The sequence below is a fragment of the Pundamilia nyererei genome, unplaced genomic scaffold (assembly GCF_000239375.1).
Source record: "Pundamilia nyererei isolate P.nyererei 1_Seehausen unplaced genomic scaffold, PunNye1.0 scaffold00080, whole genome shotgun sequence".
In the NCBI taxonomy this organism is placed as follows: Eukaryota; Metazoa; Chordata; class Actinopteri; order Cichliformes; family Cichlidae; genus Pundamilia; species Pundamilia nyererei.
The window spans coordinates 1211071-1225475 of NW_005187481.1; the positions used below are offsets into that span (position 1 = coordinate 1211071).

At 39.7% G+C, this 14405-nt stretch overlaps 3 protein-coding genes across 3 annotated transcripts in view; all 3 read left to right on the top strand.

Annotated features, from left to right (window-relative positions):
- aifm1 (apoptosis inducing factor mitochondrion associated 1) overlaps positions 1-1596 on the top strand; it is a 15131-nt gene extending 13535 nt beyond the window's left edge. The window contains exons 16-18 of the mRNA XM_005737855.1: positions 659-783; positions 887-1074; positions 1158-1596. Of these exons, the coding sequence (XP_005737912.1) occupies positions 659-783; positions 887-1074; positions 1158-1229 (385 nt within the window). The 3' untranslated portion in view covers positions 1230-1596. The remainder of the gene's footprint in view (positions 1-658; positions 784-886; positions 1075-1157) is intronic.
- Positions 1597-3159: 1563 nt separating this feature from the next.
- Positions 3160-11323, top strand: glra4b (glycine receptor, alpha 4b). Its single transcript, XM_005737856.1, has 11 exons — positions 3160-3218; positions 3665-3792; positions 4569-4636; positions 7424-7647; positions 8727-8809; positions 8904-9041; positions 9146-9360; positions 10002-10163; positions 10633-10644; positions 10695-10787; positions 10903-11323. Exons 1-11 carry the CDS (start codon positions 3160-3162, stop codon positions 11164-11166), a joined length of 1446 nt encoding a protein of 481 aa, XP_005737913.1. The 3' UTR covers positions 11167-11323.
- A 2914-nt stretch (positions 11324-14237) lies between these two features.
- nufip2 (nuclear FMR1 interacting protein 2) overlaps positions 14238-14405 on the top strand; it is a 10767-nt gene continuing 10599 nt past the window's right edge. Inside the window, exon 1 of the mRNA XM_005737925.1 lies at positions 14238-14284. Coding sequence (XP_005737982.1) covers positions 14238-14284 — 47 coding nt within the window. The remainder of the gene's footprint in view (positions 14285-14405) is intronic.

Consider the following 14405-nt stretch of genomic DNA (forward strand, 5'->3'; position numbering starts at 1 on the left):
AACAGGGGCAGTACCTGTGGACTGGCAGACCGGGGTGGTGGTCCCCATCTTTAAGAAGGGGGACCGGAGGGTGTGTTCCAACTACAGGGGGATCACACTCCTCAGCCTCCCTGGGAAAGTCTATGCCAGGGTGCTGGAAAGGAGAGTTCGTCCGCTAGTCGAACCTCGGATAAAGGAGGTTTTTATTTCCATTTACTGATATTATTTTATCATTTTGTTAATATAGCACAAGGTTCAATGAGCTTTGCACAAAAATAGAAACATCCTCCAAAGAGCTACCTTTTACTTTCTTACTTTGAGCCTGTACTTTTTTACTTGAGTAAAAAAGTCAAATCAGTACTTTCTTACAGTACTAGAGTATTTTCTAACAGTAATATTTGTACTTCTACTTAAGTACAGAGTGTCTGTACTTTTGCCAACACTGCCCCTCCCACCTCCAAACATGACCTGGTTTAACATTTTGTATTTAATTATGCATTTAATCTACATGCTTGTAGAATCGGATATCAGATCAGTTTTAAACTTGAAATCTTTCAAGCCCCACTTTGAAAACACATGAGACATTTTGTGCAAAGAATTACTAAATGTTATGCATGATTCCTGACTTTGTTCTCAACTACATGTGGTACTGCAGTAAATCACGTGTACCTTCTTACAGGAGTGATCTGGGTCCTGATGTAGGCTACGAGGCTATCGGGATTGTTGACAGCAGCCTACCAACAGTAGGCGTGTTTGCTAAAGCCACTGCCAAGGATACGCCTAAAGCTGCTACAGAAGAGTCAGGTAGGAGCAGTCAACCTTTTCCTTCAAGCAAAGGAAAAGGAAAAAAAAAAAAAATTTTTGAGGACAAAGGGTCCGACAGTCTGTGTTCTCAAATCTGCGGCAGGAACTGGGATCCGCTCAGAAAGTGAAACGGAGGACACAGCCATCAGCGCGGTGGCCTCTGTGACACCTGCTCCTGTCGTGGAGAACAAAGACGACTATGGCAAAGGAGTCATCTTCTACCTAAGAGACAAAGTGGTGGTGGGAATTATCCTGTGGAACGTGTTTAACAGAATGCCCGTTGCAAGGAAGGTAAGTGCTGCCGTTTTGCTTTGTGTCATCAAGAGCAAAATATCCGTTCGGTTGTTGTAATTGTTTATTTCTGTTATTCGTAGATCATCAAGGATGGAGAAGAGCATGCAGATCTGAACGAAGTGGCCAAGCTGTTCAACATCCACGAGGATTAAGACTGTGGGGACGACAAACGTGCACGGGAGGGAGTGGGGCTTCATGTGACAGCTGAACTCTGGGACTCATTGCCACATTCTCTAAGACACAACTGGTCACACTTACCAAATGAGGATCAATGTAAATTATGTTGGTGAAATATTTTCATATTTGGAATTTATATCTGTTGCGCTTGTTTTTCCTCCTTTTAGGAGAAGTCTCTGTGTTATCTTTCTGCTGTCACCAAACTCGCGTGATTGCTTATCTGCATTCCCCCCCACCAGGCTGCAAATGTTGCACATGGGTCATCGTTTCCATCGGTGTGATCAAAGCAGCTTGTTCAGAGGAGAAAAAAAAAGCTGCAATAAAAACTATTTTTAAATCACTCATCTCTGTATTTTCAGTTGTGCTTTTAGAAAAATGACACTGACAACCGAGAAGTTTACCTCCATTCGGAGCTTTGATTGTTTTGACGGTAGTTAAAGTCTGCGTGCTTCATTGTAATCTGAACCACCGGAGCATCAATTTGTGCTGCTTGCTACATTTGCTACGGTTATGCATGTGGGCTATAGTGATTTGACCACAGATCAAAAGCACGTATTTATTGTTTCAAATGGGAAAAGCCAGCCTGTATAAAAAGCACCTGACTACTCCATTTAACAGTGCGTCGGTAATATGATCTGATGAAGTAAATCCAGTTCGCAATCCAGCAAAATATCACTAAAATGAAGCTTGGCCTACTTTTCTTGTCCAGAGGTAAAAATGTGCACGCATACAGAATTTATTTTATTTTATTTTTTTCTTTACTCAGGACTTCTTGTTATTAGGAAGGCATTCATGTTTTATATTCCAACACATTTCTTATCCAATTTGACACTGTGGGCTCCAGAGCGGAGTGGAGAATGGCCTTTTCAAGTGTGAGGCAAACACGTGCAGCCGTTACGTCCCATCGCTTTCTCTGACATTAATTTTACATGAGGAAATGGCTGAGCTTGCCCCCTCTCTATGTGGAGGAACAAATATGAGTTTCCGCATTTATATGTGAATTTGTGTGGCAGTTTGTAGATGAAATAATTAGACCAGAAACTTAACAGCAGTGCTAAAGATAAATCCCCTCTGGATGTGTTCTGACACAGAGATGTGTTGCATTGGAATTAATAGGAACTTTATGCCTTTATCTTATTTCCCTTCTGCATGGAACAACAATCTTGCCAACTTGGCAGTTACCTCTCTGTTCTCCTGCCCAATTTGAGGCCCATTCAGTGCTGATGTTATGTGGTTTTGTAAATTGATGGCAATATAAATACAGTTTCACCAAAAATATCTTTGAACAACCTGATTTTAAAAGGAGGTGGAAGGGTCATTTTAATGTAAAGGTTCTCCTCCCTTGTTATTAAAATACAGTTTTCAGGCTTATTTACATGCCTCTTTAAAGTTTTTTAAAATGTGGATTAAGCACCAGCAGAGCTGTGTTCATCCAGAAATTAAAGAGGAAAAAAAAAAAGCATAGCTATATGTGTTTAAATTTCATAATTAGATCTGTTTAATAGAAGTGCTTATAAGCAGTACAGTTTGAATCCCAAATATTTGAAAGTGCAGATCTGAGGCTGCGTCGAAGACCATCGTTGGGGGCAACTCTGCCGTAAAAATGCTGCTGTCCCTTTAAAAATTCTTGCAGTAATTCCTTCAGCATGCATATGACCATAAAAAAGAGATAAAGCTTGAAGTGATCCACACAAACAGGCAGGGGAAGGAGGAAAAAAAAGTTCCCTTGGATTTTGAATTATAGAGCAGCAGCTTCCTGTATTTTACACCTGCAGAGGGGGAGGGAGGCTCATCTGACTCCAGGAGCCAGCGCCTGAAAGTTCTCCGCATCTTCGCTTTCTTTTTTTTTTTTTCCTTCCAAATTTTGGCTGTTTTTCTCTCATCTGTTGGGTCCACCAACTCAGAATGCTACTGCACATCCTGTGTCCACTGTGGGCTTCGTTTGTCATTTTTCAACAAGGCAGGTAAGATAGTTTTGAAAGTCTTTCCTTTCAAAAATGCAAGCGCCAGCCTGCACGCTTATTTGAAGGGGCAGCTACTGTACCTTACATGCTCTGATACTTCTTTAACAAAGAAGCTGCCGACACAGCCTTTTCTCTTTAAGTGGAAAGAAACATGCATTAAATATTTTGTAATCTATAATTAAAAAGCAACAGTTCCATTAGGTAAAAATACCCAATTAAATTTGCAAGATTTGAGAAACAGATCTTTAAAAAAAAGAAAAAAGTAATTTCATGGATATTGTTCTTTTATTCAGAAAGCCTGCAATTTTATTCACAGCAGGACACCTTTAATCACAAAATGCATGTAATGTCCAAACTTAAATTTTAGCTTCTTAATACAAATTAGGAAGCTAGACATTAAGTTCATATTTATGTCAGTGAATCATCACAGCCCCATCACCCTGTAGGTCTGTGCAATGTAAGGAGCTGAAGTTCCCCAGCAGGGCAGTCAAGCCGCCCTCTCCCTCTGACTTTTTGGACAAACTGATGGGACGCACATCTGGCTATGATGCTCGCATCAGACCAAATTTCAAAGGTAACTGCACTCCCACATGCAAATACTGCTCTATTTGAAAAGGTGTGAGAAAGAGTGCCGCTCAATTTGCACAACAATCTGTGCAGTGATGTGGCACAAATCCTTCACAGATGGGTCAGAGGCAAGAGATGCTGCAAGCTACGATGTCTCCATGCGAAAGTCTTTCTCCTTTTTTTCCTCCTCGTGTGTTGTTACGGTTTCTGTGTTGTCCCACACCCTAAGGTGATGGTGTCTTTTCACAGACGTCTCTTTCACATCGTTTTTATTTGACAGAAATGTGCGGTCATCCTTGCATGTTACCCCAAAGGCCCTTTCCAGTCCAATCTTGTGAAACTGGCAGAGTCTCTCTCACATAGTTCCTGCACCGCCTCTAGGGTCAAATTTCATATATATTTCATATTTGCTCCACATCCTTGTCGGTGCATTGTGGATAAATCTCTGCTGATTATCTATAAACACACCAATGTAAGTAAAACTGAATCAATAAATAATTGCCTCTTCGGAAATGACTCACTGAAATATTTAAAGTTCCAATGGTCGACAGATGGGCTACGCTAATGGGAGCGTACTGGAAATGACAACACAATTTCAGGCTTGTTATCGTGGATAAATCTTTATCAGGACACGGCATGGCATATTATGAAGGGAAAAAACAGATGTTGTGGTACAGGAATCCCCTGCTCTTCATCAGCTTTAATATTTGATGTGTTCCTTTTAGAAAACATCATCAGTGGTATTTAAGGAAGCAGTGTTACTAAGATGTGTCCTCCCGTCAGGTTCTCCTGTCAACGTGACCTGTAACATCTTCATCAACAGCTTTGGATCCATCACTGAAACAACTATGGTGAGAAAACATCTGTTTTAAATTTATCTGCTCTTTTTCGAAGGTGCCATTGTACAACATACATTTTAATGACTTTAAAAAAACGGGTGTGTAACTTCAAATTTCTCGAATCCACATGAGTTCAAGAGTACACATACAGGCTCACATATATACTCACTTAAATCTTTTAAAAAGTGGTGCTGAAGGTTCTAAAACGTGTTATAACTTGACAAGGCCAAGGCCTATTAACTTTTTATTAGTGAAGTTAATAGACAGTTAATTAACAGTGCTCATTAGACTGACCAGTACTCAGAACAATAGAAATGTCCAAGAAACCCAATGAAGATCAGACAAGGAGAACTGTAGATTCTCCTTTTTGAACTTATTTATTTTTATTCATTGAACTGATGATTGTTTGATCATCAGAGGGTGCAGTCCAGGAAAGAAGGGAATGCTCCACAATCAGTGCTTTCATGCTCGAGTGAAATTTGCAGTTCCTCTGATGGACAAGCCAAACGTTTTTATGGTCAGGCAAAGACTGAGTTGTTTGGCCACAATGACAGGAGGAGTAAAGGTGAGGCCTTTAAGTCTGAGAGCGCTGTACCAGCTAAGAAGTATGGTGGTGGTAGCATCATGCTCTGGGGCTGTTTTACCGTCAGTGGTACTGATAGATTGCACAGTGGCTGGATTAACGAAGGAGGAGGACTACCTTCAAATTCTTTAACTTCGCCTCAACTAAACAGACAAAAGTTGGACATAACTTAATGTTCCAATACAACAATCCAAAACATGCATCAAAACTGGTTTTGTAATGGATAACGTAGGATGAAACTTCTGGAATGGCCTTCCCAAAACCCTGAACTACATTTAAATCTGGGTCTGTGACAGACAATTTAAATGAACATTAATAATTCTGCCAATAAGAGGGCTCAAATATTCAAAATTATGCAAATGAAAGCTTGTCATTTGTATGACTGTGACTGAACTCCTTTGGGCTTTACCTCCATTATCTCTTTATTTTTGTCACATATACTGTTACAGTGGTGGATGTTCATAATAAATACAGCCAAAGTTTCTAATATTGACATCATATGTGCTGGTAATCCCAGTGAGGTAAAAGCTAAGGCTTCAGACTGCTCTAAACAGGCGATGGACCGAAGGTCTCTACCAAGGAGCACATAAGACAAATAAGGATTATTTTTGATTTATGATTCATGCAAAGCTACGGTAGTAAAATCCAAGAATATAAATATATAGTTGGAGGTGAGCATAATAGGTCCTCTTTAAAAATGTCACTTTGACTAAAGACTCAAGGAGTGCCTATAAATAGCTGAGCTTTTATGGGAGTGTCTGTAGCTAACATTTGTAGCCACTTTCACTGTAATAATGTTCAATATAAATTTGCATCATTGCCTCTAAGTTAGAAGTCGTAGCTCATATTAATCCCTTATACTCACAGAACATGTGAATAATGTACTGGAAACTATATTCACATCCTTTAATTCAGTCAAAGCAGTTATACTACAGCTTAGAGATACAATACTACAACTTTAAGGTCCCGTATTCGGTATTTTACTTAGTAAACATGTGCACAAATTAGCATAAAATAAGTCAGTCAGTATCACAATCAATCTGCATAACATTTTGTAATATGATAACTGGCACTAATCTTACTCTGACTGATGACTGAAGCTGCCAGTTAAGGCCAGTACCAAAACAAATGGAAAACCAATAGCACAGACCAATAGTTCCTGTGTCAAAATTTATAGGGGGGCAATTGTGCTTCTTTCCAGCTCCAACTTAGTAACTTAATTAAGTAAGTCTGCATGACTCAGAGTTGAAAATAATCCTTGTTAATTTACACTGGACCTTGGTGTCAGCCCCTCGGTTTATCTTCGGTCTGAAACAAGCAGTTTTAGCTCCCCTGTGTCAGGTCAGTTTGGTTGCCTCTCGCAAACCAAACAGCAGGCGGGTGGGGTTTCTGTGCTCACTGCCTGAGATGTGAGCCTGGGATGACTTCGTACAGAGCCAAGAGTAGAAAATCTGTCTGAAAACGAGTGTTTAAAACTGCCCGAAGCCCCGGGCTCACTGGTGAGCCAAAAAGCACTGACCTCATTATTTGAAACTCTGGCCGCATTTAATATGAGCATCCACGACTTTAATAGCAGTTGGAGAGCAGAGCTGGTTAAAGCTCATTTATGAGATGCATCAGACACTTTACTGTTTATTCATCTGAAGCTTCTTTTTTTTGTTTGGCTCCTCTCCGACTCTTGGTGGAGGCCAAGTTTCATGATGCCCAAACATGCTATCATTAGATTATGACTGTTTAGTTGCTTCATCTTGTAAATGCATAACATAGTGTCAGCAAAGATCTTCTCATGTGTCTTTCTGTCTAAATAAGCAGCCATCCTTAATTTACAAGGCCTCTGGAGAATGTCTGGGGTTGGTCATGTTTGTTGATTTATTCACGTTTAGAGCCTGGAGAATTTGTGCATTTTGTAAAATACTAAAGGAGAGAGACATCAAATTTTAATTGATGAAATTGTAAGTGGAGTTTGCTGTTGTTCAGGTTATGGGAGCACTCAGGCCTGTTTGTCACCATTTGTCCCCTACCCAAACACACACAGACACACAGTCACGCCTGCCTGCTTAGAGGATGGTTCTTCTCTTTACTTTTGCCCTCTCGCTAAAATTAGATGCTTGAACATATGCAGCATACTTGCATGCATATGCAATATGCATATATCCATTTTTTCATCATTTATAAGTTTACACAGTTTTTAATTACGTGTTGCCTCCACAATTTAGGACTATCGGCTCAATGTATTTCTACGGCAGCAGTGGAATGACCCTCGACTAGCATATAAGGAGTACCCTGATGACTCTCTGGACTTGGACCCCTCAATGTTGGACTCCATTTGGAAACCTGACTTATTCTTTGCAAATGAAAAGGGAGCAAACTTTCACGAGGTTACAACAGACAACAAACTGCTGCGGATCTTCCAGAACGGAAATGTCCTCTACAGCATCAGGTGAGCCATTTTATGTGTGTTTATTAAACACGTGGGGTTAAGTTTTAATAGTACTTCAACTATCAAACACATTTCCAAAAATGCTTTGATGGGTAGCTCAGTGAATATAAAGTCTATTGAGAAGTACTGTAAACATCCAAGTGTATGGACTGCTACATATTTGTTTCACTCCAGTTCAGTTCAGTTGTAATTGCACTGTCCAGCATGCACTGTGAGCAAGTTCTTGTTAAGCAGCTACTGCAGGCTAAAGAGGAATCAGGTCAGTAATGTGCTGCTAAAGCGCTGGTAAATCGTAGCATAATGGTAAAGAGTTATAAATAGAAAGAAAAAAAGAAGCATTAGTTCTAGTAATTAAGATAAACAGGAATAAAATCCTTTTTTTTAAGGTTGGTTATATTATTTATGGCCCCACTTGGGGAAAACCACAGTGTCTGTGGACGACATTAAACCAGGATCATTTATGTTCCTCCTTTCTGCAATATTGCTCATTTATGTGAGAGGCTTTGCTTTGTGAGTGCAGGAGGGGAAAAATAGAGAAATAGGTCAGTGAAACGAACAGCATAATACAGCATAATACAACAAAGAACGCTGTGACAGCTAAAGAACATCTGTGTGTTATCTATAAAGCCAACACCTGTACTAAATAACGGAATGCTTTCTAATCTCGGTCTTTATGTTCTGTAACCGGGGTACAACCCTATTTTTTATTTTTTTAAACTGATGGTGGTGATGTGTGTGTCTCAGCCGATTTTTATATCAAGCCCACCATAAAGGCTGACATGATGTCTGTCAGCACCTGTCAGTGCTTTCTGCAGCCTGTAAAGGGGGCAGTGAAATAGAAAAATGGAAGGGAGGACAGGTGTCGGAGAGGTTTGAGCTGCTTGATTGTGACCACTGATGTAAGGTGAGTGTTCAAAAAAAGGGGTTGAGTGACACATGAGTAAGAAATAGCCAGTACTGTGGAGTTCACAGGTGGTCGTTAGCCAAGTCCCCCATTCGCCTTTTTGCCTATGGGATAAGGTTCGAGGGTATCACCTTTTCATGTCATATACTATTATGCTGCTGCTTCTGTTTTCCAGACTGACACTCACGCTTTCCTGTCCCATGGATTTGAAAAACTTCCCCATGGACAGCCAGACGTGCACCATGCAGCTTGAAAGCTGTGAGTTCATCTTCTTAGGCAGGCTAAGAAAACATTACATACAGGTTTTGACATAAAACTACTGCGTACTGTACACTTTCTCTTTCGCCTCTAGTTGGTTACACCATGAATGACCTGATTTTTGAATGGCTGGATGTGGGAGCAGTGCAAGTTGCTGATGATCTAATGCTCCCTCAGTTTGTGCTAAAAGAGGAGAAAGGTCTTGGTTACTGCACCAAGCACTACAACACAGGTACAGGACATATGACAACCCACTGTCCTACATTCTCAGTACACACTGTCCATCACCTTCTAATAAGACTTTCAGTTTGCACCTCTGCCTCCTCCTGTCGTCAGGTAAATTCACCTGCATTGAAGTCAAATTCTACCTAGAGCGCCAAATGGGTTACTACCTGATCCAGATGTACATACCGAGCCTGCTGACTGTCATCCTGTCTTGGGTGTCGTTCTGGATCAACATGGATGCAGCTCCCGCAAGGGTGGGATTGGGAATCACTACTGTGCTCACCATGACAACACAGAGCTCTGGCTCCAGGGCCTCCCTGCCAAAGGTCAGAAGCAAATTTCAGCAAGTTATCTGCTGTTTACTAAAAAGATAAAGTCAGAATGAAAATACAGAGGGGTTGTATGATTCCAAGAAAGTCAAATCAGATAAAATAGATTTAACAAGAGAATTTCTTAGCACCCAAATTTCAGTTTCTAATTGGACTACTCAACCTCACATTCATATTTAGCATCACCAGTCAGCTTAGCATGCATTTCATCGGGCTGTGGGATAATTTAGTTTTAACTTTTTTTCTAAGTGAATGGTATAATCAGTTTAATAAAATTTTTTTTATGTATTTAACATAAATATTATAAATGGAAATAATTAAATAATATAAAAATACAATAATATATCATCTTTCTTCACTCAGTCCAAAAGGAACCCCTTGCTGACCACATCCCAATGCTGAAGAACTACCTTAATAATGCACATTAACGCAATTGAATAATAGTAATATTCCAGTTGTATTTTTAAAAAAGAAATCAGTGGCTTATACTTGATGCAAACTATTTTTGCTATGTTGACAGGTTTTATTAGTATTTTCTTTTGTGTATATGTACTGGAGGCTTCATTCAGCTGAGCTGGTGTTAAACTTCTTTCTGATTCTGATATTAATTGAGACAGTTGATTGTTATGGTTATGCAGGTATCCTATGTCAAAGCCATAGACATCTGGATGGCGGTGTGTCTTCTGTTTGTGTTTGCTGCACTACTGGAGTATGCAGCCGTCAACTTTGTTTCACGCCAGCACAAGGAGTTCTTCAGAATGAAAAAGAAACTCAAAGAGCAGCAGCAGCAGCAGAGAACTGTAAGTGCAGCCCACCCACTCAGGCCCTCAGGCAGCTGTCACCTGCTATTCCCTGTGCCCAGCTCTGCACGAGCTGCTACTCACCTGCATGCTACACTCCAGTCAGGAAAAGCACACAGCACTGACCTGTGATTAATTCAAGCCATCACCTTATTCTACTGCTGGCTGAATGTTCTCAACATCATGGATATCATGAGAAAGGGAAGAATAAGGAAGACAAATTAGGATAAATTACCCTTAAACTAGATGAGGCTCTTCTTTTGGCCAGTTCTTCACATTTTTGAGAAATTTGGCCTTCATTAAGGCAAGTTAAAGCAATGTGACAGCAGCTGAAGAGCTCTTTATACCTTTTATAATATTTATGCCTCAGTACACCCGACATCTGCTTTGATCTGCAGTGCAATACAATGCATGTGGCCTGACATCTATGCAGTAGAGCAAAGTTGTGCCAGTTTTGCAAACTGTTCAGTCAGTGCAGTCTGTTTGACGATTAAATAATTGTGCCGGCTTTCCCCCCACACTCACCCGCAGGGGACCGGTGAAAGTAAGGTGAAAGGAAACAACATGTCAGGGAACAATGCTCCTCATGGGAATGCATCCCAGCAGTGCAGTGCCTGTGCCAGGGTATGTACTGTTGCCTTGCTCACCAGCCAATTGCTGGCTCCAAAAAAAGAAAAAACAAACAAACAGTTTAGCTTAGTGATTTGCAGTGAGTCTGTGCTGTGTCTTTGTCTTCCAGGAGGAGGAGCTGGCACAGCAGGGTTTTCTGCTCCAGAGTATTGGACTTGCACTGTCCTCTCAGGAAATGGATGCAACACCCATTTTTGCTGATCTACCTCCTGGTTTGGGTTTCTATGAGATACGGAGGCGTTTTGTGGATCGGGCCAAAAGGATTGATACCATCTCCCGAGCTGTTTTTCCCATGAGCTTCCTGATGTTTAACGTCCTTTATTGGGTTACCTATAAAGTTCTGCGACATGAAGACGTCCAAGGAATACTGTGACAGACTGAGGACCATGAACAAGTTGGCTACTTCCTTCACTGAGTCCTCAGTTGAGTCATGCAAGATGTGTTTTGACTGCATGTTCAGTGCCACTGAGCAATTCTGTGACCTGGAAGAGTCCAGCGGTTTCTTTACATTTTGAATAACAAAATGCACTTTTTATTAGCACTTATGCATTTTCACATTAGGTTACTGTGTGCATTTACAGTTCCATCAAGTCAAAGTTCTATAGAGGAAAATCTGTGCGTGCAGTTGCTGTAGCCTCACATGTACTCAGACTGCACCTTTACTTTTTTACTGTGCACGAATTTTACAGTGGGCATTGTGCAAAAACACATGTCTGCAGTATCATTGAAAACATGTACTTGTTATTCACCGTAACTGTGATTCAAAGGAATCAAGAGTCTGATTGCAGGCTGCAAATATTATGGAATATGAATTTATATGATATTAGGTTTCCTGCTGAAGGAGCTTAATCTGTAATAAAGACTTGAATATCCTGTTTGAGAAATATGTTTGCTTGAAAAATACTTTGATCTCTTTGAATTAGTAATATTCATCTCAACCATCTGAACCTTTAGTTTCATATCTGCATACTGGCCAGATGTTGATATTATTAATATTTTATCAGGAACAAGAGTAACGTTATGTAAATGCAATTAAGGTAAGAAATATAGTATTATTAGAAACTAACAACTTCCAGAGAGCACTGTACTATTCCAAATAGTTTCTATTCATATGGTATTAAACACAGAGAAATAATCATTAACTACAGTGAGGAAATAATGTTTCAGTTTTTCAGAACCTGGCTTATTTGGTTGTCAGAATAGCTTTTTAAGCTACACACATCTGGTACTGAGTTCTCCTAAGGGCTTGCAGAAAGTGTGTTTTACTGGTGTTTAACAAAGCCCACCTAAATTACACAGTAGGAGTACACTCTGTCTCTTCTTATCGAATAATCTCTGGAACACGTTGTTGGTACAGCTAAAATAAATACAGTTCAAAAAGTAGCGCAAAACCTTCACTCTTGACCCCATGGGAGGAGCTAGAGGTGACCATAGCCACATCGGAACAAAGCCTGACCACCCAACACAACCAATGGTGATGCATTAGAGCACTACGCAAACACTACTATTTTACTAGAAGAACACTTTATGTGGGACAATTTCTCAATAGTGTATTTTTACAGTACTCATATAAATGTACATTTTTTCTACACTTAAACAATTCCAGATCTGGTTTACAGTGAATGCAAAGTATAATCTAGACTTAGCATAAAGATCCTCCGCAATCCTAATAAACCTCGATAGTCTCAACCTTGTCATTGTATTAGAAATGGTCTGTTTCTGCCACCGTTTTGCCACCAGGGATCCAGTCCCTCATTTTATTGCTATTGTTAGGGTCCACGTTCCCCTTTAAAAAGGAGGGTCCGCTTAAATCAATAGAAACTTGTTCTGAGCGATCACTTTCATTCTGTGATGACGTATTTCTTTCCTGATGGGAGTGTTGTCTTACAGGATGACAACACATCCATCCATAGGGCACAAACAGTCACTGAAGGGTTTGATGAACATCCACAGTAATGGGAATTGTATGCTATGGTGTTTTGCATTCCCTAATTTTGAACCATCAGGGCTCAACAACAGCCATCATCCAAACACCTAATGAGGGTCTATTATCCCCACTGTACAGTTCTAGAGACTTTGAGAATCAATGCCAAGGCACAGTGAAGCTGTTCTGATGGGACACGGTGCTCCATGTCCCATCGCTGTTGTTTCTCACCTATCTGCAATTTAATGTGAAATTCTAAAGTTATTATAGTGTTACCTTTCATTGTTTAATGACAGATGAAAAAAGTTTGGTTCATTCAGACAACATTCAATTAAGTTGAATGTTTGCTTAATAGAGCTGACATTTTATTTCAAAAACTATCAGATCTATCTCACAAATGCTAAACTGCATTTCATTACATTTGTCTTCCATCTGATGCCCGAGTCAGTCTTCATTATGTTTGCAAATGATAAATAAGCCATGCAATAAATACTTTTTGAGCAATAACTTGTTCAGTACATCACATGAATTTTGTTCTTAAGGTATTGCTAGGTTAACATTTCTAGTCCATCACATGGTTTTAGCTTTTTATAAAATCAAGTTATCACATGAATTATTCATTTTAAAAAGTAGAAAAAGGGCAAACATCAGCACTGAGACTGTGTGAAACTAGTGTGACCTCTTTTTTTCCCCTCCTAAAAAGTGTCAAAGATAAGAGGATCCTTGACACTATACTGTATTTGTGCGAATCAGCTACCCTCACGATGACGAATCCAGAATCGATGTTCATTTCAGTCGTTTTCTTCTACTATATTATACTCACCCTTGGATAACTACACTTGCATGCGTGAGCTTAGCTCAAACAAGGGACCGCCACCACAATTTCTTGCCTTTGTTTTGAATGAAAATTTGTCTTTTTTCTTTTTAGAGCTATACATTATTCAGGCCTAGTATTGTGTCCTATGGGGTATTTACCCAAATACTATGCCGAAGTTGAATTTTATTGTATGCACTTTTACATCACTCATGTAATTGTATGAAAAGCTACTTCTTCTACAACACTGTATGTAGTGTTTGTACTCTGGGGTTCACTCTAATTGTTTAAAGCATACAGGTTAATATAAAAAACATATGATGCTATGTTGTTAAAGAATTAGCTAACCAGAAGTATATTAAGTAAAAACAATATACACACTGATTAATAAGTAACTATGACTCAATAATGTGTATTATCACAGAAAAGGCCCATTTTTACACTGGGTATTTCAAGTACATACTGATGCTACTTGCTAAGTAAGATTTTAAATCCCAAAATTAGATTCAAGGTAAAGGATTTTGCAACACTATGCAAAATACCTAGTAAATACCAAATAATATTCACACTCTTATAGTGTCACTTTTCCTGCTATATTACTTTTTAGGTATGTTGGGGCTCAGCATTGTGACAAGGGCCTGAAAAATAATGCACAAGCCAATTTAACGACTCACGGTTTTACAGTAGAACATTGCACTCTAAGAAGATGATCAATGTTCCTCACTTCCCCAACAAAGCAGTCTCTATGGCTTTGTAATTTTTTTAGCCACAAGAGGGTGGTGTTGGTCCGTTAAAGTCCTGCATAAGCAACGTTGCACTGTGCCGACCCCAGTTTGCACAAAAGTAAAGCACATAAACCTTCCTTTTTACACTG

Coding starts and splice junctions, on each gene's coding strand:
- glra4b (XM_005737856.1), top strand. CDS start 3,160: ATGCTACTGCACATCCTGTGTCCACTGTGGGCTTCGTTTGTCATTTTT. Junction 9,042..9,145: donor CACCAAGCACTACAACACAG/GTACAGGACATA, acceptor TCCTGTCGTCAG/GTAAATTCACCTGCATTGAA. Junction 9,361..10,001: donor CCAGGGCCTCCCTGCCAAAG/GTCAGAAGCAAA, acceptor ATGGTTATGCAG/GTATCCTATGTCAAAGCCAT.